At 50.0% G+C, this 22187-nt stretch overlaps 1 protein-coding gene across 3 annotated transcripts in view; it reads left to right on the plus strand.

Annotated features, from left to right (window-relative positions):
- Window positions 1-22187, plus strand: part of LOC126536973 (general transcription factor 3C polypeptide 3-like) — a 312777-nt gene that overhangs the window by 32990 nt on the left and 257600 nt on the right. For all 3 annotated transcript variants that reach the window (XM_055073144.2, XM_055073142.2, XM_050184056.2), the window contains exons 4-5: window positions 11924-11998; window positions 12735-12787. In XM_055073144.2, the coding sequence (XP_054929119.1) occupies window positions 11924-11998; window positions 12735-12787 (128 nt within the window). The remainder of the gene's footprint in view (window positions 1-11923; window positions 11999-12734; window positions 12788-22187) is intronic.

The following is a 22187-nucleotide window of genomic DNA, read 5'->3' on the forward strand; positions in this document are numbered from 1 at the left end:
GAGACATCTTCTAGCATTCCATGCTGGAAGGATGACCAAGAATGATGTTCTGCGTGGTGTTTGTTTTCGTGGTTGAAGGCGATTGGTGGTCAGTGATAGGATTTGTGAAACGAAGATGACGAGGGAAGGGGTGCTTGCTCTCAAAGAGAGCAACACATTACTCTCTTTGTGTTCTATGGAGATAGACTTTGACACACAAGCCGAATGAAAATAGCGAATAGCATTAGTTGCAAAGAATAACATGTCACAATGTTTAAGCTATGTATAACCATGCAGGCTTGAAAAACACGTACATAAAATATATTCATTTGTCCGACACCTTTCCTTTATAAAACAGTGCCTAGTGGTGCTTGTGTGTGTATGTGTGTTTGGGTGTTTTAATGCAAAGCCCACCTGACTTGCCTACCAACAATTCCTTTGTAACTATTTTGTGGCTGGCATCATTTGTAAGTAGAAACAGATAGTGCCCGAAAGTGCCATATGCGTGTTTTAGCACTTTCTCTGAAGTATGAATCAACTAGGCCAAGTTTCTTGCTTCAGCAGCCCCTCTTTAACGTTTGGAACTACACAACTTCTAACATTGGGGCAAAACATGGCTGAATCAGTTCTGCTCCTCTTCTGGATCTGCTTCATGTGCCAAGCCATAGGGGGCGCAGTACAACTGCCTCATGTTCCTCCGAGGTATGTGGAAAGGTGCAATGGTTCCAGGACTTACTTTTGGAAATGCGTTTGTTTGCTTTAAATCAGGGGTACAATCTGGACTCGATGGGAACCAAAGGTCAGTGGGATGCTTCGCATTGGGCGCTCACGAGAAGACTACAAATGAAGCTGTGCAGGGTGATATGGGCTGGACTAGTTCTGAAGTGAGGGCAGCTTGCAGTAAAATTGACTATGAAGAATGACAGGAATATGAAAGAAAGTGAATGGGCTGGGAGAGTGTTCAGGTATCTGTACAGGAAAAACATTGATTCACAGTGGAGGAAAAGAACTAGGAAGCTTACCAGCAAGTATGCGGCCTGTGGGGTGGGCAACACAGCAACAAGGAAGGTCAAGCGGAAAGTCACAGAGGCTGAAATAATCTCATGGGTGGCAGCAGTGGAAAAGAAACCTGCCATGAGTAACTACTTAAGAGGGAAAAACGAAATCAGGAAAGAAACAATTTATGATAACTCAAAGGGGAGCTCATTACTTTTCGAAGCAAGATCGGGATGCCTTAGAACACGCACCTATAAAGTGAGATATAAGAAGGAAGAAGAAGCGTGTGCTTGCTGCGGTAAAGCTAGGGAAACTATGGAACATGTTTTATTAGAATGTGAAGAAGTCTGCCCAGTGGTCTGTTTAGGCACCACTGGCCTCCTTGAAGCCCTTGGGTTCAGAGGGAGCAGTGGTAAAGCAAACATGTCCGCAATAGACATTAGTAAGAGGCGATTGGAGGATTGGTGGAAGAAAAGTAGAGAAACGACAAAAGACGGAGACGTACAAAAGCACAGTTCGCAATAGGGGTTCAGAAAATTTGGGCGTGGTAGTTCAGAGTGTTTTTTTTCTTTTTTTCTTGTTTAACCTAGCTAGGACATTAGGCAGTATAATAGCAAGAGCTTGGTGGCGCAACCCACTGCCCCGTTCCAAAGGGGACGCTCATAACATCCATCCATTCATCCATGTTGTTACCGTAAAAAAATAATAATAATAAAACTGGGACTAGGGCGAAGCAAACACATGCACAGCACACATGCTTCCTCTCCTGTCCCCTTTTTTTTCATGCAGTAATAACATGAATTTGTGTCAACTCACCTGACTTTCATTCCTTCTAATGTACAACAGGCATTTGGTCCCTGCTGTGACATACCTGGTCAACAGCCAGAATGCGCTGCAAATATATTGATGTTTCAATTAACATTTTCTCTGTAGCGCCATCTAGCAATTCAGAATGGAATTCCAATGCAGTCTTCAACAGGTTTTGGGGATGGATATCTGTCACAAATTCTGGCAAACGAGAGACAGATAGAGACAAGTCACATATGTAAGACGAACATCTATAATTGAAAAACGAACATCACACAAAACAACTCTAAACAAACAATGCACATGTGTGAGAACACTTATGCTATACAATATTGTCACGTAGTAGTGACGGTGAATAATACAGCTGTAAAACTGAATGACAAAACTGACTTTTTATTGAGCAAACTTGTGCCCACAAAAGCAAGTTACACTCAAAGTGCAGCAATAGCGACGAACACAGGCGGCGATCGGCGAAAATCTGAACTGCTGGTCAAGTTAGCGGTTTTTATACACAAGCCATCGAACGTTCCAGAGTAATTGCTGGTACTCACGTGTCTTCCAGAAAGTTCTACACCATTCGCATCGTGCATACATGCAATCAGATTGCACAAGGTTCAGCGACAATAGACAGCGGATAAAACCATCGATAACATTTTAGAAACTTCCGATACATGCAGGCGTGTCCTGTGCTGAGCAATAACATTTGTTAGACAGGGAACAGTGCTCACCTGAAAAAGACAAACAAGTCCATCAATCTCCCCTCTCAAAAAGCATTGTTCTGTTGCCACAAACACGACAGGAGAGCGAAACACAAAAGGACACTTATCAAAGAAACAAAGTCCAAAGCAACACAGTCCAACAAAAAGAAAGTCCAAAGGTCCGCTACGCAAAGTCCCAAAGTGCACTATCACTGGTAGAACGGCTTACGTCGCACGTGTCCTATTTCAGGTTGTGAGCGGCACCGCTGTGATAGCAAAATGCAGTCTGGTACGACCTCATAGTCGAGTGTGCGAATGCGTCGGGTGATCTTGCAGGGTTCGAAATAGCAGCGTAAAAGCTTCTCGGTAAGTCCTTGTCGGCGTATTGGGGTCCAAACCCAAACACGGTCGCCAGGCTGGTATTTGACGTAGCATCATTGAAGGTTGTAGTGTCGGTTGTCCATCCTCTGCTGGTTCTTGATTGACAGGTGGGTAAGCTGTTGGGCTTTTTCGGCGTGCTGGAGATCGTTGGCGACATCAAGATTCTCCTCGTTGGTGACGTGCGGCAGCATGGTGTCGAGAATCGTCGTCGAGTTCCTGCCGTAACCCAGCTTGAATGGCGGGATCTGTGTTGTTTCTTGCACCGCAGTTTTGTAAGTGAAGGTTCCATACGGCAGGACGGCATCCCAGTACTTGTATTCGATGTCGATGTACATTGCTAGCATGTCGGCGAGGGTCTTATTCAGGCGCTCCGTGAGACCGTTCGTCTGTCAGTGGTAGGCAGTTGTCCTCCTGTGGCTGTCTGGCTGTATTGCAGAATGGCTTGGGCGAGCTCTGCTGCACAGGCTGTTCCTCTGCCGATGATGAGGACTTCTGGGGCTCCATGTCGCAGCAGGATGTTCTCGACGAAGAATTACTTCAGCTGCGCTATCTTTCGGATGCTGACATCGGAAAGGGTCCCAGCATGTCCATCCCAATCTGCTGAAATGCTCAGCAAGGAGGCTCGATTGGCTGTAGTAATCCTGCTGGCCTTGTCGGTGCTGTCTTGCATAGTTGATGGTCTTGGCATGTCTTGATTAAACAGGCGGCGGCAGTGGCAGTCGGGCGCAGTCTGTAATATTTTTCCTGTATCCTCAATAGTGTTGGGGAGAATCCGAGGTGTCTAGCGGGTGAATCGTCATGCAGGGTGTGCAGTACTTCTGGACGCAGCACCGAAGGAACAACAAGAAGGTAGTTGGCGTGGACTGGTCAGAAGTTCTTCATTATGAGTAGGTTGTTTTGAAGCAAGAATGAAGACAAACCTCGCTTAACCCTTTCGCTGTCACGGACGTACCGGTACGTCATCGCGCTTCCCCCCCACGGTGTCACTGACGTGCCGGTACGTTCTCTATCGTGCGTTCAAAATTTCGCGCCTGAGCACAAAGCTGGCGCTCCTGAATTGGCCACGCCATCTGTTGACTCTTTCTACAAGTTCGTATATTCTCCCCGACCTGTGTTAACCCATGTATTGAAGAGTACGGTGCGACTGCCACTCCCCACTTTCTCTTTGCTGAGTGGCGCGGTGGCTCCGCGTTCGCTGGATAATGCGTCGCGCGCGTGTGGTTATGGGTTCAAGGGTTGTTCTGCCATCTCCGCTGGTTTGAATGTTTTTATTTTTCTTCTGTTGGTGTGTCTGCTACGCCGCGTCAAGTTCAGGCGCACGTGCCTTGCCCCTCCGAAAAGTGTGACTCGATTGCTGCTTTCGCTCTCTCGCCGAACCCTCGCTTCCGACTTGCAGCAGTAAACGTAAAGCCCTTCGAACTTTGTTTAGCCTTTTTCCATCTCCCTCTGTCTTCTTGATCACGCAACGTCCCATTTCTCTCCGTTGTGCGGGCGACTGAAAGCGCATCCTCCCAGCGCGCGGTTACTTTCGGATGGCTGAGCACGCGGGACCTTCGTCTGCTCATTGGTGCGGTGGCTCAATTCCGATTTAGAATACGAGCCGAGCTCGGATTCGGACTCTGACAGAGTCGCATGCGAGGAAGAGGGTTCCGCATCGTCAGATTCGGATGTTGAACGGATATTATAGTCAAGGCTGATGATGATGATGATGTTTACTAACAGCAGCTGCAGAACACTGAAATGTGCATATAGCATTGACTACGTTATTTGTATACCAATCATAATCAAAAATAAATTGCTATGTTCATTCCCTGTTATGCTCGTTCCCTGAAACCAAGCCGACACTGGGGGTGCGTCACGGCCAGAAAGGTCCGACAGCGAAAGGGTTAAATGCTCTAGGGACAATGTCGGTATTGCCTTCCAAATACTCGACGAGGCTTTTCAGCTTCAGGTTTGCTCGTCGTTGTTCAGTGAAGTCTTCTGCACTTATTATTCCAAGGAAGACATAGTCATCCTTGTAATCTTGAGGCGGCGGGTCATTGGGGGCATGTGATAGGCAATTGGCATCAGTGTGTTTTCGTCCGGACTTGTAGGTTACAGTGATGTCATATTCTTGCAGTCTGAGGCACTACCACGCCAGCGGTCCTGAAGGGTCCTTTAAATTCGCTAGCCAACACAACGTGTGATGGTCGCTGACAACTTTGAATGGCCTGCCAAATAGGTAAGGGCGGAATTTCGCTGTAGCTTAAATGATGGTGAGGCATTCCTTTTCGGTCATAGAATAATTGCCTTCCACTTTTGACAGCAATCAGCTAGCGTAAGCTATCATCCGTTCAAGTCCCTCTTTTCTCTGGGCCAGGACGGCACCGAGGCCTAGGCTACTGGCGTCAGTGTGGATTTCGGTATCGGTGTCCTCGTCGAAGTGCGCAGGTACCGATGGCAACTGCATGTGTCGTTTGAGTTCTTGAAATTTATCGGCCTGCGGCTTTTCCCACTTGAACTCGACATCACATTCAGTTAGGTGTGTTAGCGGCTCTGCGTGGCGTGAAAAATCCTTGACAAAGCGCCTATAGTAGGCACACATGCTAAGGAATCTAGGCACTGCCTTCTTGTCGATGGGCTATAGGAACTTTGCGATGGCAGCTGTCTTATGCGGGTCGGGGCGGACTCCAGATTTGCTGATGACATGGCCTAGGAACAAAAGTTCATTGTAAGCGACGCGGCACTTTTCCGGCTTCAGAGTGAACCCTGAAGACTTGATGGCCTCTAATACTATTGCAAGCCGCCTAAGGTGACCGTCAAAATTTCTGGCGAGGATGACTATGTCATCCAAGTAAACAAGACACGTCGGCCACTTCAATCCTGCTAACACCGTGTCCATGACGTGGTGAAACGTTGCAGGCTCCGAGCATAGTCCGAATTGCATGACCTTGAACTCGTACAGGCCGTCTGGCCTGATGGACGCGGTCTTTTCACGATCTCTCTCGTCGAATTCTATTTGCCAGAAGCCAGACTTGAGGTCCGTTGGCAAGAAGTACGTATTTAGTGTTGCAGAGCCGATCCAATGCGTCGTCTATCCGTGGAAGGGGGTATACGTCCTTCTTCGTGATCTTGTTCAGTCGACGATAATCGACGCAGAAATGTAGGGTTCCGTCCCTTTTCTTCATTAAGACTACAGGAGATGCCCACGGGCTTTTTGACGGCTGGATGATGCCCCTGTGCATAGCGTCACATTCTTGTGTCGAAACTTGGTAAGGGCTCTGGCGGAGTGGTCGAGTGCACTTTTAGATTATTATGCGATGCTTCTTGATCAGCGTTTGTTGAATCCTCGATGACGTCGAAAAGCAGTCTTTGTATCATCGAAGAAGACTTCCGAGCTGTTGCTGTTTGCTCAGGGGGAGACTCAGATTTATGTCGAAGTCCGGTTCGAGAACTATGGTCGTTGGGGTAGATGCAGCAGAATCCGATAGGACAAACGCATGGCTGGTTTCCACAATTTGCTCGATGTGTGTGATCGCCGTGCCCTTGTTAATGTGCTTGAACTCCTGGCTGAAGTTTGTTAGCATCACTGTCACTTTCCCTCCGTGTAGTCGAGTGATCCCTCTTGCGAGGCAAATTTCACGGTCGAGCAGTGAAAGCAGTTGGTTGCCCTCGATGACGCCTTGTACATTTTCGAGTGTTTCGCTGCCAACGGAAATTACAACACTGGAGCGAGGCGGGATGCTTACTTGGTCTTCAAGCACACTCAAGGCAGGTTGACTGGAAGGCCTCTTCGTCGGGATCGCTTGGTCTGTGGGCAGCGTTATCGACTTCGACCTCAGGTCGATGATGGCGTTGTATTGGTTTAATAAGTCCATGCCTAGAATTATGTCTCGGGAGCACTGTTGGATGACAACAAGTGTTGCAGGTTAGGTCCGGCCATGAACTGTAATTATTGCCATTCAGATTCCCATCAGCGTTATTAGGTGTCCTCCAGCTATACGAATTTGAGGGCCATCCCATGCAGTCTTTACTTTCTTCAGCTCGGCGGTGAATAATGTACTGGTGACGGAGTAGTCATCTCCTGTGTCCACTAAGGCGGTGTCTGCGTGTCGTCGAGAAGCAGATTGAGGTCAGTTGTTCGTTGTCTTGTGTTGCAGTTAGGTCTTGGTGTTGGATCACGGCTGCGTTGTGTTGATGCATGGCTGGTACGTCACGTCATCAGGTCTTTGGCTGGTGCATTCTTTGCTTCCAGGCTTCGTCGGGATGGCGGCGTGTCGTTGTTATGCCATCGAGATAGTCTCTTGGGCGTCTTTGTCAGCGGCTTCGTCATTTAGACGAGCAGCAACGGCACCTCCATCGGTTGCTGCTTTTTAATTTTCCAGATATTGACTGACGGACCGGCCCCGGGCTCGTCCAGTGTATGAACGGTGCTGTGGTGACAGGTAGTGGCCTGGTGATGGCGAATGGGATGGTTGTCAAGGGCTCCACTGAGTAACAGCGAGGTAGTTGGGGATACCGCGATGGATGGTGTTCACCTTGCGGGCGCGGAGCTTTGACGGCGAACTTTCGTAGTCCCATTTAATGGTATGAGCACTGGTGGTAGACATGGCCCGCTTCGCTGCAGTAATAACAGTGTATGATTGTCGGGCGTGCGCCAAACATCCGTCTTCATCACGGGGCTGCGCCAGGCGACGGGCGGGTGAGCTGGCGGAGGCGGCGGGACTGCGTCGTTACAGTGCTCTGGCGCTGGCGCAGAGGGGGAATGTGATGTCGGGCTATGGCAGTGTACGTCTCTTCTGGCTGAGGCTGATGTTGAATTCCAATAGCGGAGTCAGAGCAAGTTTTTCTGCTCGTTTCGGAGCAAGTTTGTTCCAACGGCAGAGTGAGGGCGGGAGTAAGGTGTTCCAATGAGAGAGTCGGAGGGTATTCAGAGCGGGAGTCACTCCGTGGAGCAGAAAAAGATGCTCCGCCAAAATCGACGGTGTGGACCGGAACTCTGCGTGACGTATTTCCTTTACCACATTTGTCTGCTGGGAGGCGCCACCAGTCACGACTCGCGAGGAAGCAAAAGCTGCTGCACGCTTGGCGAGATATCCATTCCGCACTTTTAAAAAACAACAGGTGAACGGCGCTGAAGAGACAAGTGACCGGTGCGGCGGTGCTGGGAGCAAACAGCGGAAGGAAATGACAACAAGCAAGGTATCCTGGGTAACTCGGTGATAGAACTACCGCTTCCGCCTTGCTCCGGCGGCATAGGTTGTGTTCCACTCGCAGATCTGGAGGCGTTGCTCTGCGCCAGAGTCGAGTGCTCGCTCGCGGAGTCCGTCAGCTGCTCCAACTCCGTCATTGGAATTCAACATGAGGTACTGTGATTGAGGTACTCCGAGTGATTGTTGGAGCTCCTCGCATACGACGTTGGCAATTGAAGCCACTTGAGACTGTGATGAAGGGAACAGCTTCTGAAGTTCCTCCCGCACGACCGCTGTGATAGTGTCACGCAGATCATCGGTGGCCAGTGATTGAACTCCGGCGTAGTTTGTTGAGTTTGTGCGGCGGTTGAATATCCAGTTCTACATTTACAGTGTTTTCTTGATACTAGTGGCCTCGTGAAGAAACTCGTCGACGGTCTTGGGTGGGCTTCGTACCATTCCGGCGAAAAGTTCCTCCTTCACACGACGAATGAGTAGGCAGACTTTCTTCTCCTCAGACATTTCCAGGTTGGCGTGGTGGAATAGACGGCTCATCTCCTCAGTAAAGATTGCGATGGTCTCATTCAGCAGCTGCACTCGGGTTTCTAGTAGAGCTTGGGCTCGCTCTTTGCAAACGACGCTTGTGAATGTCAGCTGGAAGCCGCTTCGGAACAGGTCGCACGTCGTTAAGGTGGCTTCTCGATTCTCGAACCACGTTCTGGCAGTGTCTTCCAATGCGAGATAGACATGTCGCAGTTTGTCATCGCTGTTCGAGCTGTCAAACGTAGCAACCCTCTTGTACGTCTCCAGCCAACTTTCTGGGTCCTCTAAATGTTGAACCGTTGAACGTCGATGGTTCCCTGGGCTGCTGCAGCACGATCGGGGTTGGCGACACTGGGGTTGTCATTGTAGCTGCTGTCGTGGCCGTGCACTTCCTCGTCTTCCCCAGCAATAGTCCATGCTCCAGGCGTAGTCCGTGCAGCCTGCGGCTAGCTCGTTGGTGCTTGGCGACGTTAGTGTTGTCTTCGCGGCTTGGGCTTGGCTCACGGATTTGCGGGGGCGTTCGGTACATGAAGGCACTAGCATCACCACCAGATGTCACGTAGTAGTGACGGTGAATAATACAGTTCTAAAGCTGTGAATGACGAAACTGAGTTTTTATTGGGCGAACTTGTGCCCGCAAAAGCAAGTTACACTCAAAGTGCAGCAATAGCAGTGAACATGACCGGTGAATGTCTGATCTGCCGGTCAAGTGCGTCAGTTTTTATGCATGAGCCATCGGACGTTCCAGAATAATTGCTGGTGCACGCGTGTCTTCCAGAAAGTTCTGCACAATTCGCGTCACATATGCAGTCAGATTACACAAGCTTCGGTGACAACAGAACCATTGATAACATTCGAGAGAAACTTCCGATACATGCGGGCGCGTCCCGCGCGGAGCGATAACATTTGTTAGGCAATGAAAAGTGCTCATCGATAAAAGATAATATGGCAAAGGCATATGACACGACATGGCGGTATGGTATATTACGAGACCTGCTGCACATGGGCATTTCAGGAAATATGCTTAACACTGTATAAAACTACCTGTCCAACCATACTTTCCAAGTCAGAATCGGCAATATATTGTCAAACTCATTTACACAAGAAACTGGTGTACCTCACGAAGGCATGCTCAGATGCGCGCTCTTCATTGTCAAGATGAATTCGCTTCATGCATCGCTACCTTTAGCAATTATCTATACTGTTTATGTAGACGACATACAATTAGGCTTCAAGTCTTGTAACCTCACAGTTTGTGAACGGCAGGTGCAGCAAGGCCTAAACAAAGTGTCTAAATGGGCAGAAAAAAAGAAAAACAGATTTCAAGATAACCCCCGGAAACGCTCTTGTGTTCTTTTCACAGGAAAGCGAGGACTAGTTCCAGATACTAGTATAGAAGTGTCTGAGCAACGAATACCTGTAAGCAAGGAGCACAAATTGTTAGGCATCGTGCTTGACATGAAATTGACCATCATTCCACCTATAAGATATCTCATGGCAAAATGCCTAAAGACAGTGAACTTATTGAAAATTTTTTAACGTGGGGAAGTGACAGCAAGCGCTTATTAAAGCTCTACAGGAGTCTTGTTCGATGACGTTTAGATTACTGTTCCTTGGTATATCAATCTGCCACGCCCAGCACGCTTAAGATGCTGGATTCTGTCCACCATCTGGGTATCCGCCTTGCCACAGGCGCCTTTGGAACAAGCCCTATTGAGAGCCTATGTGTTGAAAACCAACGAATGGTCCCTTCACCTACAAAGAATATACAGCAGTTTCAACCTTTGACATCCTTACTATACATGCGTTAACAATATGACGTGCTGCACTATTTTGGGATCGACCCTCAGTGAGAGAGCCTTTTTCAATGCAGCTCAGAAAACTTAGCGATAAAATGGGTGCCCCGATCCTCGAACATTGCTTAATGACGCCAGTAAAGGTCTTACCGCCACAGCAATGGGAAATGGTTGAATGCGACGCATCATTTGTAGGTGTTACAAAACACGCTCCCAATGTGCACATACGTATGCACTTTCGAGAGCTCCAGTCGAAGTACACCTGCCGAGAGTTTTACACAGATGCGTCAACGTCACAAGCCAGTGTCTCTTACGCGGCTGTCGGACCATTGTTTTCAGAATGTGACGTTCTACATCCTGAAACCAGAATCTTCACGGGTCAGCTACTAAACATATTAAGAAAGCAAAACTCCCAAAGGCCATTATATTCACAGATTCCATGAGTGTTGCCAAATCTTTACCATCATTGCGAAAACAAAAATCCGGTAAAAGCGAAATATATTCACTACTCTGCAATACATATGCATATAACCAACAGGTTGTAACATGTTGGGTGCCTGGGCACAGTTGTATAGAGGGTAATGAGTTTTCAGATAAACTGGCTACGTCCACAGTAGCAAAAACTAGAAATCCGTCCATCCTCGTTCCTGCCATAGACTTGAAGCCATTCCTATGAAAAAAAATTCAGGAGCTATTGGCAACACTTATGAAATGAGCAAACATGAATAAGCTCCATGTACTTAAGTCACTTTAAGGGAACTGGCCATCATTAACAAAGTCAGGACGATCTGTAGTTCACTTCTGCCTTCTCAGAATAGGGCATACATATGGTACATATTCATACCTTTTAACTGGTGCTGAACCTCCCCACTGTGGTAGATGTGGCGAAAAACTGGCTGTACTCCACATCTTCCTGGAGTACCGGAAAGCAGAAGCAGAGCGAAGAAGGCACTTTTCTGTGGCATTCAAACAACATATCCCCATACATACGACACTGTTTTTTGGCCCAGAACCCCTGTTTGAAACCAAGGCAGTGTTTAACATCTTACATGATGTTATGCTGCATGTTATTAGCCCAAGAGACTCGTAGCCCTCCCTCTCTTTAGAGGGTATTGCTGCGAGCGTACTGTTTTGTAGAGCACATGCCTCCAGACCCTTCTGCTCAAGGGTCTTAGTGAGACGGTAGCGCTAGTGCAATTGACACACTTCTTTGTGTTACTTAATTTTAGAATATATTTTATGGTCATTGCCCACACCACTCATCCTTGACATTATTTTATTACTTGCATATTTTACGTACCTTACAGACCAAATTTTAGGCCCCTCTACAGCCTCGCTACATCGGAAACTTGTCATTCTCCCCATCATTGACTTCCCGAAACCATTTATTGGCACTCTTTGGCCATCCCTGTCCTTTGCACCAAAAAAAGCCCATACATCATCATCATCAACAACAATTAGTAAATAATAATAAACAAAGAAATACTTGCACTGTCTCATTCTTGCTATCTTGTCTCGCATTGTTTTGGCGTGTGTGTGTTTGTCATTACAGGGGAGATCAGCTTTGCAGAGTTCACTGACCGTATGGACTCTTCCTTGACACCAAAGGAAGAACACTGTGAACAGGGTGAGTCTTTTGCCTTCAGGGTGAGTGTTGTTGTGGCCACTGCAAAGGGCTTGAATTCACTTTCAGGGTCTCACATGTGGTGTTCGAACCTGACACATGCTCTTCTGTAGTCACCTTTAGCCACTTAATAAGGGAACTATCGCTTCCTGCAATACCCACATAAAGGAAATCCACACGTTATGGAAGAAAGTGACTTGCACTGTTTTCTAGCATTGAGTGTGATGTGAATCCTGTTTTTGAACTACTGAAGCTGCTCATCTCTTCTGAATGAAGTGAGTGTGAAAAACAGTGACACACACATAAAGGACCTGAAAACCTTAAAAGAAACAAGTGTCCTATTTGACAAATGAAGTCGTGACCACTGAATCATACCCAATACTGCATGAAGTACAGACAATAGTGGATACAATACACATGTCAAATGCTTTGAATAAAAAAATGGCCATCTAAATCGACCAATCCTGGTTTGTTAACTTTATTTGTATGTTTCAGTAAGTTTTCAGTATTTATTATACTAATGCTTATGCACCTACATAGAGCTACTTTTCTTATTTACTTTTTTTTTCTCTTACAGCTTGGTATTACTACTGCCCTGTCAGTGCTTTTTAGGCTATACAGTGTCCTAAAAAACCCCGTGAAGCCCCTTTTTTTTTGTAGGAATACTGGAAAACAAATTATGTGTTCATAGGTGGCATTCACAAACCATAGTTGACCTTGACCTTGATCATTTGTGCAGCTGATGAAGAACTTGACGATGCCTTCCTTAGGCCAAGCCATCGGAAAGGCAGGGTAGGTCCTCTCACCACTTTTGCTACGTTACAGAGTCCAGAACGCAACCTCCCACAGTATGATGGAGGTATAGGTAACGTTTTCATGTCAGTAGGAAGCACTCCTTGTAACACATCAGTGCCACCTGTCTTGCCCGTGGCCGTTGCCTTGGGTTGTGGGGAGCACCCGCTCCCATTTCCTCCCGCGTACTCGCGTTCGCACGTGGCGGGCGGGTTGAGCCGGCGTAGACAAGGGAGAGAGGCACTACGCGCCCTCCCCTTCTCTTGTGACGCGCGTGCCCCCTCTCCCCCCATGTGGCTCGCGGGAAAGGGAGACGTATCCGGCAGGCGGGGAGGACTTCCCCTCGCAAAAAGGTAAAAAGGCATAAAAGCACGCCACCGGGGGAGACTCTCTCTCTTGGGACACCGGACACCTGCACCGCCTGGACGAAGCCACCTGCCGCGACCCGTGAGTGACTTCGTTTGCCTGACCCACCCGGGCAACGAGGCAAGCCTATTTATTACTTTAGTGAAAGGACGTCCCTCTGCGAGTGTTCATTATTGCTGGTAGCAATAAACGTTGTTACAGTTGACGCCGCCGGTTGCCTTATTCGTTCGAACCCGACATAGCCGCAATTCCCGCGCTACGGGCTGGGAGTACCACGAAGCGACTGCGTGGGGCTAGTTCTGGAGCTTGCCTTCAGCCCTAGCCGCACGCAGAGTGGAACCCCCACAGGGTTCAAGGCAACCTTGAGCAGAACTGTACAGGGGTGCCAAACTAGACATGTGGGAACTTACTCGTGATGCCAGTGCAGAGTATAAGACGGCACAGAAAGGCAGGACAAGCGCTGTCTGACAACATAGACGGGGCCAGTGAGAGCTGATGGCTGAACTCGAGGGCTTTCGGAGTGATGCACTGATGCGCCACTTTGCCCCAAGAGGCCTTCTTAGCGCCAAGTGAAGCATAAGAACGAAATCCTCATTCCATAGATGCTGCCTTATGGCTAAAGCAAGGCAAAAGCATGCCATTATCCTTCTGGAAGTCAATGGTGCAGCCATAGCTACAGATATAGTCAACATTATGGTGTTTCTCTCCGGCAGACATTTCAGTGCGTTCTTGTTGTTTATGCAATTTGGTACTCCTCGTGCTAGTGTGGTACTAAGCTAGCTCAAAAAGGATGTTGGATGAAAAAGAATGCTGGGATTGAGTCCATTTGCACATTGTTTTTTAGCGCAGTTTTTGACGGTACCACTCTCAAACTATCTTATAATACACATTCTTAGTCATTGACACATAACTTGCTTGTTCATTACCTTTTGGGGAAGACTGCACTATTGGGAGAGCAGATTCTGATCGTGCAAATTGTAGTTTAAGGGGGGACGTGGTGATTAATAGTTATCATTACTTATTTATGAACCAAACTTGTTAAAAATTGTTATGCTTATTTAGTTGCTTCTCCCGATTCTAAAAACACAGTTATTTTTTCTGTAGGTTCATTATTTCGTTACATAATTAAGAAAATGTCTTTTACACTGTCTTTTGTTCTTACTACAATAGACAAATAACCGCTGCACAAAAATAGACAAATGACATATTGACACGTGTACTTATCTTTATCGGACGACCACGTTTCGCCGCTTACCAACTGTAATCGCACAGCGACGGACGCGCCTGCATGTATCCGACGTTTCTGGAAAGTTATCGATGCTTCTACCCGGCTGTCGGTTGTCGCCGCACCTTGGGTTATCTAATTTCATCGCGTAACGCGAATGGTGTAGAACTTTGTGGAAGGCACGCGGGTCCAAACGATTAGTCTGGAACATTCGACGACTGCTCTATAAAAGCCGACGCGCTTGACCCGCTGATCAGATTTTCGACGATCGCCGAGCGTGTTCGCCGCTATCGTTGTGCTATAAGTGTAGCCTGTTTTGTGGGCACAGGTTCGCCTAATAAAAGTTTGTTTTGTAGTTCACAGTATTGCTACTGTGTTATTCAACGTCACCACCACGTGACATCTGGTGGAGGTGCTTGTGCGTTCATGTACCGAACGCCCCCGCAAAGCCGCGATCCAAGCCCGAAGCCCGAGGACAAAACCAACGTCGCCCAAGACCAGCGTGCTAGCCGCCGACTGCAAGGACTGCCCCCAGAGCACGGACTTCTACCTGAGACGAGCAGAAAGATTGCCACCAAGTCCACCCCAATGGCAGCCCCAGCATCCCCCGTCGTGCTGCAGCAGCCCAGGGAGCCCCCCACGTTCCGCGGTTCAACATTCGAGGCCCCGGAAACCTGGCTCGAGACGTATGAGAGGGTCGCCGCATTTAACAGCTGGAACGGCGACGACAAGCTGCGTCATGTCTATTTCGCCTTGGAGGACGCCGCCAGGACGTGGTTCGAGAATCGAGAGGCCACCTTGACGACGTGGGACCTTTTCCGAGGCGGCTTCCTGCAGACCTTCACAAGCGTCGTACGCCGAGAGCGAGCCCAAGCGCTGCTGGAAACCCGAGTGCAGCTGCCTAATGAGACGACCGCGATTTTTACAGAAGAAATGAGCCGCCTATTCCGCCACGCCGACCCGGAGATGTCGGAGGAAAAAAAAGTCCGGCTCCTGATGCGTGGTGTAAAGGAGGAACTTTTCGCCGGTATGGTACGAAGCCCACCGAAGACTGTCGACGAGTTTCTTCGCGAGGCCACTGGCATCGAGAAGACACTGGAAATGCGGAACCGGCAATTCAACCGGCGCACGAACTCAACAAGCTACGCCAGAGTTCAGTCACTGGCCACCGACGACCTGCGCGAGACTATCCGAGCGGTCGTGCGGGAGGAGCTACAGAGGCTGTTCCCGTCATCACAGCCTCAAGTGGGTTCGATTGCCGACGTCGTACGTGAAGATCTCCAACAGCAACTCGGAGTAGCCCCTGAATCGCCGCAGCCTCAGCCGCAAGCGATGACATACGCCGCCGTCGCCCGCCGTCAAGGTCCCCCTCCGCGACAACGCCAGGGCCCTGTAACGCCGCAAATCCGTCGTCCACCGCCGCCGCCGCCAGCACGCCCACCCGTCGCCCAGCGCACCTACGCGAGGAAGACTGACGCCTGGCGCGCCCCCGACCACCGCCCGCTTTGCTATCACTGTGGAGAAGCCGGGCACATCTACCGCCGATGCCCATACCGGGAGATGGGACTCTGAGGGTTCGCCGTTAACGCGCCACGACCACAGATTGGCGAACGACCTAGCGATATCGCCGACTACCTCGCCGCCACTCAGTGGAACCCTCGACGACCGTCCCGTTCGCCGTCACCAGGCCGCTACCTGTCGCCGCAGCGCCGACCATACACCGGCCCAGCCCGGGGCCGCTCTGCGAGCCCATATCCGGAAAACTAAAAGCAGCAACCGATGGAGGTGCGGTTGCTGTTCGTCGAACTGACGAAGATCCTCCGCCGCCGACGAAGACGCCGAAGAAACTAACTCGACGACATAACGACACGCCGCCGTCCCGACGAAGTCTGGAAGCAGAGAATACGACGACGAAAGACGACTTGACAACACGACGTTCCAGCTTCAGTTCAACACGACGCAGCCGTGATCTGACGCCGAGACCTAACTGCAACGCCAGACAAAGAACCACCGACCTCGACGTACTTCTCGACGGCCACGCAGTCACTGCCTTAGTCGACACAGGGGCCGATTACTCCGTAATGAGTGGACACATCGCCGCCCAGTTGAAGAAAGTTAAGACCGCGTGGGAAGGCCCTCAGATTCGCACCGCTGGAGGACACCTCATCACGCCGACTGGGATCTGCACGGCAAGAATAACCATTCATGACCGGACTTACCCTGCCACCTTCGTTATCCTCCAACAGTGTTCACGAGACGTCATTCTCGGTATAGACTTCCTGGACCAACACGGCGCAATCATCAACCTGAAGTCGAAGTCAATAACGCTGTCGGAAGATAAAGCAATGCCGCCGGAGAGCCCTCGTAGTCACCACGCCTTGAGTGTGCTCGAAGATCAAGTGAGCATCCCGCCTCGCTCCAGCATTGTTATTTCGGTCAGCACCGAAACACCCGCTGACGTAGAAGGCGTCATCGAAGGCGACCAACGTCTACTGCTAGACCGTGAAATTTGCGTCGCAAGAGGGATCGCTCGACTGCATGGAGGGAAAACTGAAGTGTTGCTGACAAACTTCAGCCAGGAGTTCAAGCACATCAACAAGGGCACGACGATCGCGTACATCGAGGAAATTCTGGAAACAAGTAATGCGTTTGTCCTCTCGGATTCCGCCGCGTCTACCCCGACGACCATGGTTCCCGAACCAGACTACGACATTAATCCAAATCTGCCTATGATTAAGCAACAGATGCTCAGAAGTCTGCTCCGACGATACAAAGGCTGCTTTTCGACGTCATCGAGGATTCGACAAACACCAGTCGCCAAGCATCGCATAATCACCGAGGAGTGCGCTCGACCACTCCGTCAGAGCCCTTACCGAGTTTCGCCGCGAGAACGTGAAGCTATAAGAGAACAAGTCGACGAAATGCTGCGCGACGACATCATCCAACCGTCGAAAAGCCCGTGGGCATCCCCGGTTGTCCTGGTGAAGAAAAAGGACGGAACCCTACGTTTCTGCGTCGATTATCGTCGTCTGAACAAGATCACGAAGAAGGACGTATACCCCCTCCCACGGATAGACGACGCATTGGATCGGCTCTGCAACGCTAAATACTTCTCGTCGATGGACCTCAAGTCTGGCTATTGGCAAATAGAAGTCGACGAAAGAGATCGCGAAAAGACCGCCTTCATCACCCCAGACGGCCTCTACGAGTTCAAGGTTATGCCATTCGGACTGTGCTCGGCGCCAGCAACGTTCCAGCGCGTGATGGACACGGTTTTAGCAGGATTGAAGTGGCAGACCTGTCTCGTATACTTGGATGACGTCGTCGTCTTCGCCGGAAATTTCGACGTTCACCTAAGGCGGCTTGAAACAGTACTAGAGGCCATCAGGTCATCAGGACTTACTCTGAAGCCGGAAAAGTGCCGCTTTGCTTACGAGGAGCTTCTATTTTTAGGCCACGTCATCAGCAAATCTGGAGTCCGCCCCGACCCGCAGAAGACAGCTGCCATAGCAAAGTTCCCACGGCCCATCGACAAGAAGGCAGTGCGTAGATTTCTTGGCATGTGTGCCTACTACAGGCGATTTGTCAAGAACTTTTCACGCATCGCAGAGCCGCTGACGCAGCTAACTAGATGTGACGTCGAGTTCAAGTGGGAAACGCCGCAGGCCGACGCATTTCAAGAACTCAAACGACGCATGCAGTCGCCGCCCGTACTTGCGCACTTCGACGAGCACGCCGATACCGAAATCCACACTGACGCCAGTAGCCTAGGCCTCGGTGCCGTCCTAGTCCAGAGAAAAGATGGACATGAACACGTGATAGCTTACGCTAGCCGGTCGTTGTCAAAAGCGGAAGGCAATTATTCTACAACCGAAAAGGAATGCCTCGCCATCGTTTGGGCTACAGCGAAATTTCGCCCTTACCTATATGGCAGGCCATTCAAAGTCGTCAGCGACCATCACGCCTTGTGTTGGCTAGCGAATTTAAAGGATCCCTCAGGACGGCTGGCACGGTGGAGCCTCAGACTACAAAAATACGACATCACTGTAACATACAAGTCCGGACGAAAACACTCAGACGCCGATTGCCTATCACGCGCCCCCATTGACCCGCCGCCGCAAGATGACGAGGATGACGACGCCTTCCTTGGAATAATAAGCGCGGAAGACTTCGCCGAACAACAACGAGCGGACCCGGAGCTTAAAGGCCTCGTCGATTATTTGGAAGGGCACACCGACGTTGTCCCCAGGGCATTTAAGCGCGGATTATCTTCCTTCACGCTTCAAGACAGTCTACTCGTGAAGAAGAACTTCTCACCAGTCCGCGCCAGCTACCTTCTTGTTGTACCGTCAGCGCTGCGTCCAGAGATACTGCACACCCTACACGACGATCCAACCGCTGGGCACCTTGGATTCTCCCGGACGCTGTCGAGAATACAGGAAAGGTATTACTGGCCGCGTCTGATCGCCGACGTCGCCCGTTACGTCAAGACATGCCGAGATTGTCAACGACGCAAGACACCACCGACAAGGCCAGCAGGATTACTGCAGCCGATCGAACCTCCTCGTCGACCATTCCAGCAGATTGGGATGGATTTGTTGGGGCCGTTTCCGATGTCAACATCCGGGAATAAGTGGATCGTCGTGGCGACGGACTATCTCACCCGCTTTGCTGAAACTAAAGCTCTACCAAAAGGCAGCGCAGCCGAAGTGGCGAAATTTTTCGTCGAAAACATCCTGCTGCGACATGGTGCCCCAGAAGTCCTCATCACCGACAGAGGAACGGCTTTTACAGCAGAGCTCACCCAAGCCATTCTGCAGTACAGCCAGACAAGCCACAGGAGGACAACTGCCTACCATCCGCAGACGAATGGTCTCACGGAGCGCCTAAACAAGACCCTCGCCGACATGCTAGCAATGTACGTCGACGTCGAACACAAGACGTGGGACGCGGTCCTGCCGTACGTAACCTTTGCGTACAACACGGCGGTGCAAGAAACAACACAGATCACGCCGTTCAAGCTGGTCTACGGCAGGAATCCGACGACGACGCTCGACGCCATGCTGCCGCACGTCGCTGACGAGGAAAATCTTGACGTCGCTAGCTATCTCCAGCGCGCCGAAGAAGCCCGACAGCTCGCCCGCCTGCGGATCAAGAACCAGCAGAGGACCGACAGCCGACACTACAACCTCCGACGGCGCTTTGTCGAGTACCAGCCCGGTGACCGTGTTTGGGTTTGGACCCCTATACGCCGACGAGGACTGAGCGAGAAGCTCTTGCGTCGCTATTTCGGACCGTACAAGATCATCCGACGTATTGGCGCACTGGACTATGAGGTCGTGCCAGACGGCATTTCGCTGTCACAGCGGCGCCGCTCACGACCTGAAATTGTCCACGTTGTGCGACTCAAGCCGTACCACCAGCGTTGACGAACTTTGGGACTTCGCGTAACTGACCTTTGGACTTGATTTCTTTTCGTTGTTTTGTTAATTATGTTTAATAAGTGTCCTTTTGTGTTTCGCTCTCTTATATTTGTAGCATCGGGACGATGCTTTTTAAGAGGGGGGTATTGACACGTGTACTTATCTTTATCGGACGACCACGTTTCGCCGCTTACCAACTGTAATCGCACAGCGACGGACGCGCCTGCATGTGTCCGACGTTTCTGGAAAGTTATCGATGCTTCTACCCGGCTGTCGGTTGTCGCCGCACCTTGTGTTATCTAATTTCATCGCGTAACGCGAATGGTGTAGAACTTTGTGGAAGGCACGCGGGTCCAAACGATTAGTCTGGAACATTCGACGACTGCTCTATAAAAGCCGACGCGCTTGACCCGCTGATCAGATTTTCGACGATCGCCGAGCGTGTTCGCCGCTATCGTTGTGCTATAAGTGTAGCCTGTTTTGTGGGCACAGGTTCGCCCAATAAAAGTTTGTTTTGTAGTTCACAGTATTGCTACTGTGTTATTCAACGTCACCACCACGTGACAATATGGACCAATAGCAGAAAGCACAAGCTTCCCAACATAGGAAGAGCTTTTATGATTGGATTAATATTTCTTACTTTATAGTGCACTGAACTCCATTGTTTTGGACATGGCCATGCATTAGTCACACAAAAGACAAATTTAAAAATCTTTAAACAAAAGAACATGAAAAACTGCTTCCTATGTTGGGTGCTCCAAACATCTAGCTTCATGCTTCGAAAAAAATTAATATTGTCACGTGGTCGTGACTTCAAAGAACACAGTAGCAGTACTGTGAAAGACAAAACTAGCTTTTATTGGGCGAACCTGTGCCCACAAAACAGGCTACACTTAAAGCACAACGATAGCGGCGAACACAGTCGGCGATCGTCGAAAATCTGATCAGCGGGTCAAGCGCGTCGGCTTTTATACAGAATCGTCGAATGTTCCAGACTAATCGTTGGGACCCGCGTGCCTTCCACAAAGTTCTACACCATTCGCGTCAGGCGAATAAATCAGATAACACAAGGTTCGGCGACAACAGACTGCGGATAGAAGCATCGATAACTTTCCAGAAACTTCGGATATATGCAAGCGCGTCCCGCGCTGTGCGATAAGATTTGTTAGGCGGCGGAACGTGGTCGCCCGATAAATATAGGTACACGTGTCAATACCCCCCTCTTAAATAGCATCGTCCCGATGCTACAAATATAAGAGAGGGAAACACAAAAGGACACTTATTAAACATAAGTAACAAAACAACGAAAATAAATCAAGTCCAAAGGTCAGTTATGCGAAGTCCCAAAGTTCGTCAACGCTGGTGATACGGCTTGAGTCGCACAACGTGGACAATTTCAGGTCGTGAGCGGCGCCGCTGTGACAGCGAAATGCCATGTGGCACGACCTCATAGTCCAGTGCGCCAATACGTCGGATGATCTTGTACGGTCCGAAATAGCGACGCAAGAGCTTCTCGCTCAGTCCTCGTCGGCGTATAGGGGTCCAAACCGAAACACGGTCACCGGGCTGGTACTCGACAAAGCGTCGTCGGAGGTTGTAGTGTCGGCTGTCTGTCCTCTGCTGGTTCTTGATCCGCAGGCGGGCGAGCTGTCGGGCTTCTTCGGCGCGCTGGAGATAGCTAGCGACGTCAAGATTTTCCTCGTCAGTGACGTGCGGCAGCATGGCGTCGAGCGTCGTCGTCGGATTCCTGCCGTAAACCAGCTTAAACGGCGTGATCTGTGTTGTTTCTTGCACCGCCGTGTTGTAAGCGAATGTTACGTACGGCAGGACTGCATCCCAGGTCTTGTGTTCGACGTCGACGTACATTGCTAGCATGTCGGCGAGGGTCTTGTTCAGGCGTTCCGTGAGACCATTCGTCTGCGGGTGGTAGGCAGTTGTCCTCCTGTGGCTTGTCTGGCTGTATTGCAGAATGGCTTGGGTGAGCTCTGCTGTAAAAGCCGTTCCTCTGTCGGTGATGAGGACTTCTGGGGCACCATGTCGCAGCAGGATGTGCTCGACGAAAAATTTCGCCACTTCGGCTGCACTGCCTTTTGGTAGAGCTTTAGTTTCAGCGAAGCGGGTGAGGTAGTCCGTCGCCACGACGATCCACTTATTCCCGGATGTTGACGTCGGAAACGGCCCCAACAAATCCATCCCAATCTGCTGGAATGGTCGACGAGGAGGTTCGATTGGCTGTAGTAACCCTGCTGGCCTGGTCGGTGGTGTCTTGCGCCGCTGACAGTCTCGGCATGTCTTGACGTAACGGGCGACGTCAGCGGTCAGACGCGGCCAGTAATACCTTTCCTGTATCCTCGACAGCGTCCGGGAGAATCCAAGGTGCCCAGCG

Source organism: Dermacentor andersoni, chromosome 3 (assembly GCF_023375885.2).
Source record: "Dermacentor andersoni chromosome 3, qqDerAnde1_hic_scaffold, whole genome shotgun sequence".
Classification (NCBI taxonomy): Eukaryota; Metazoa; Arthropoda; class Arachnida; order Ixodida; family Ixodidae; genus Dermacentor; species Dermacentor andersoni.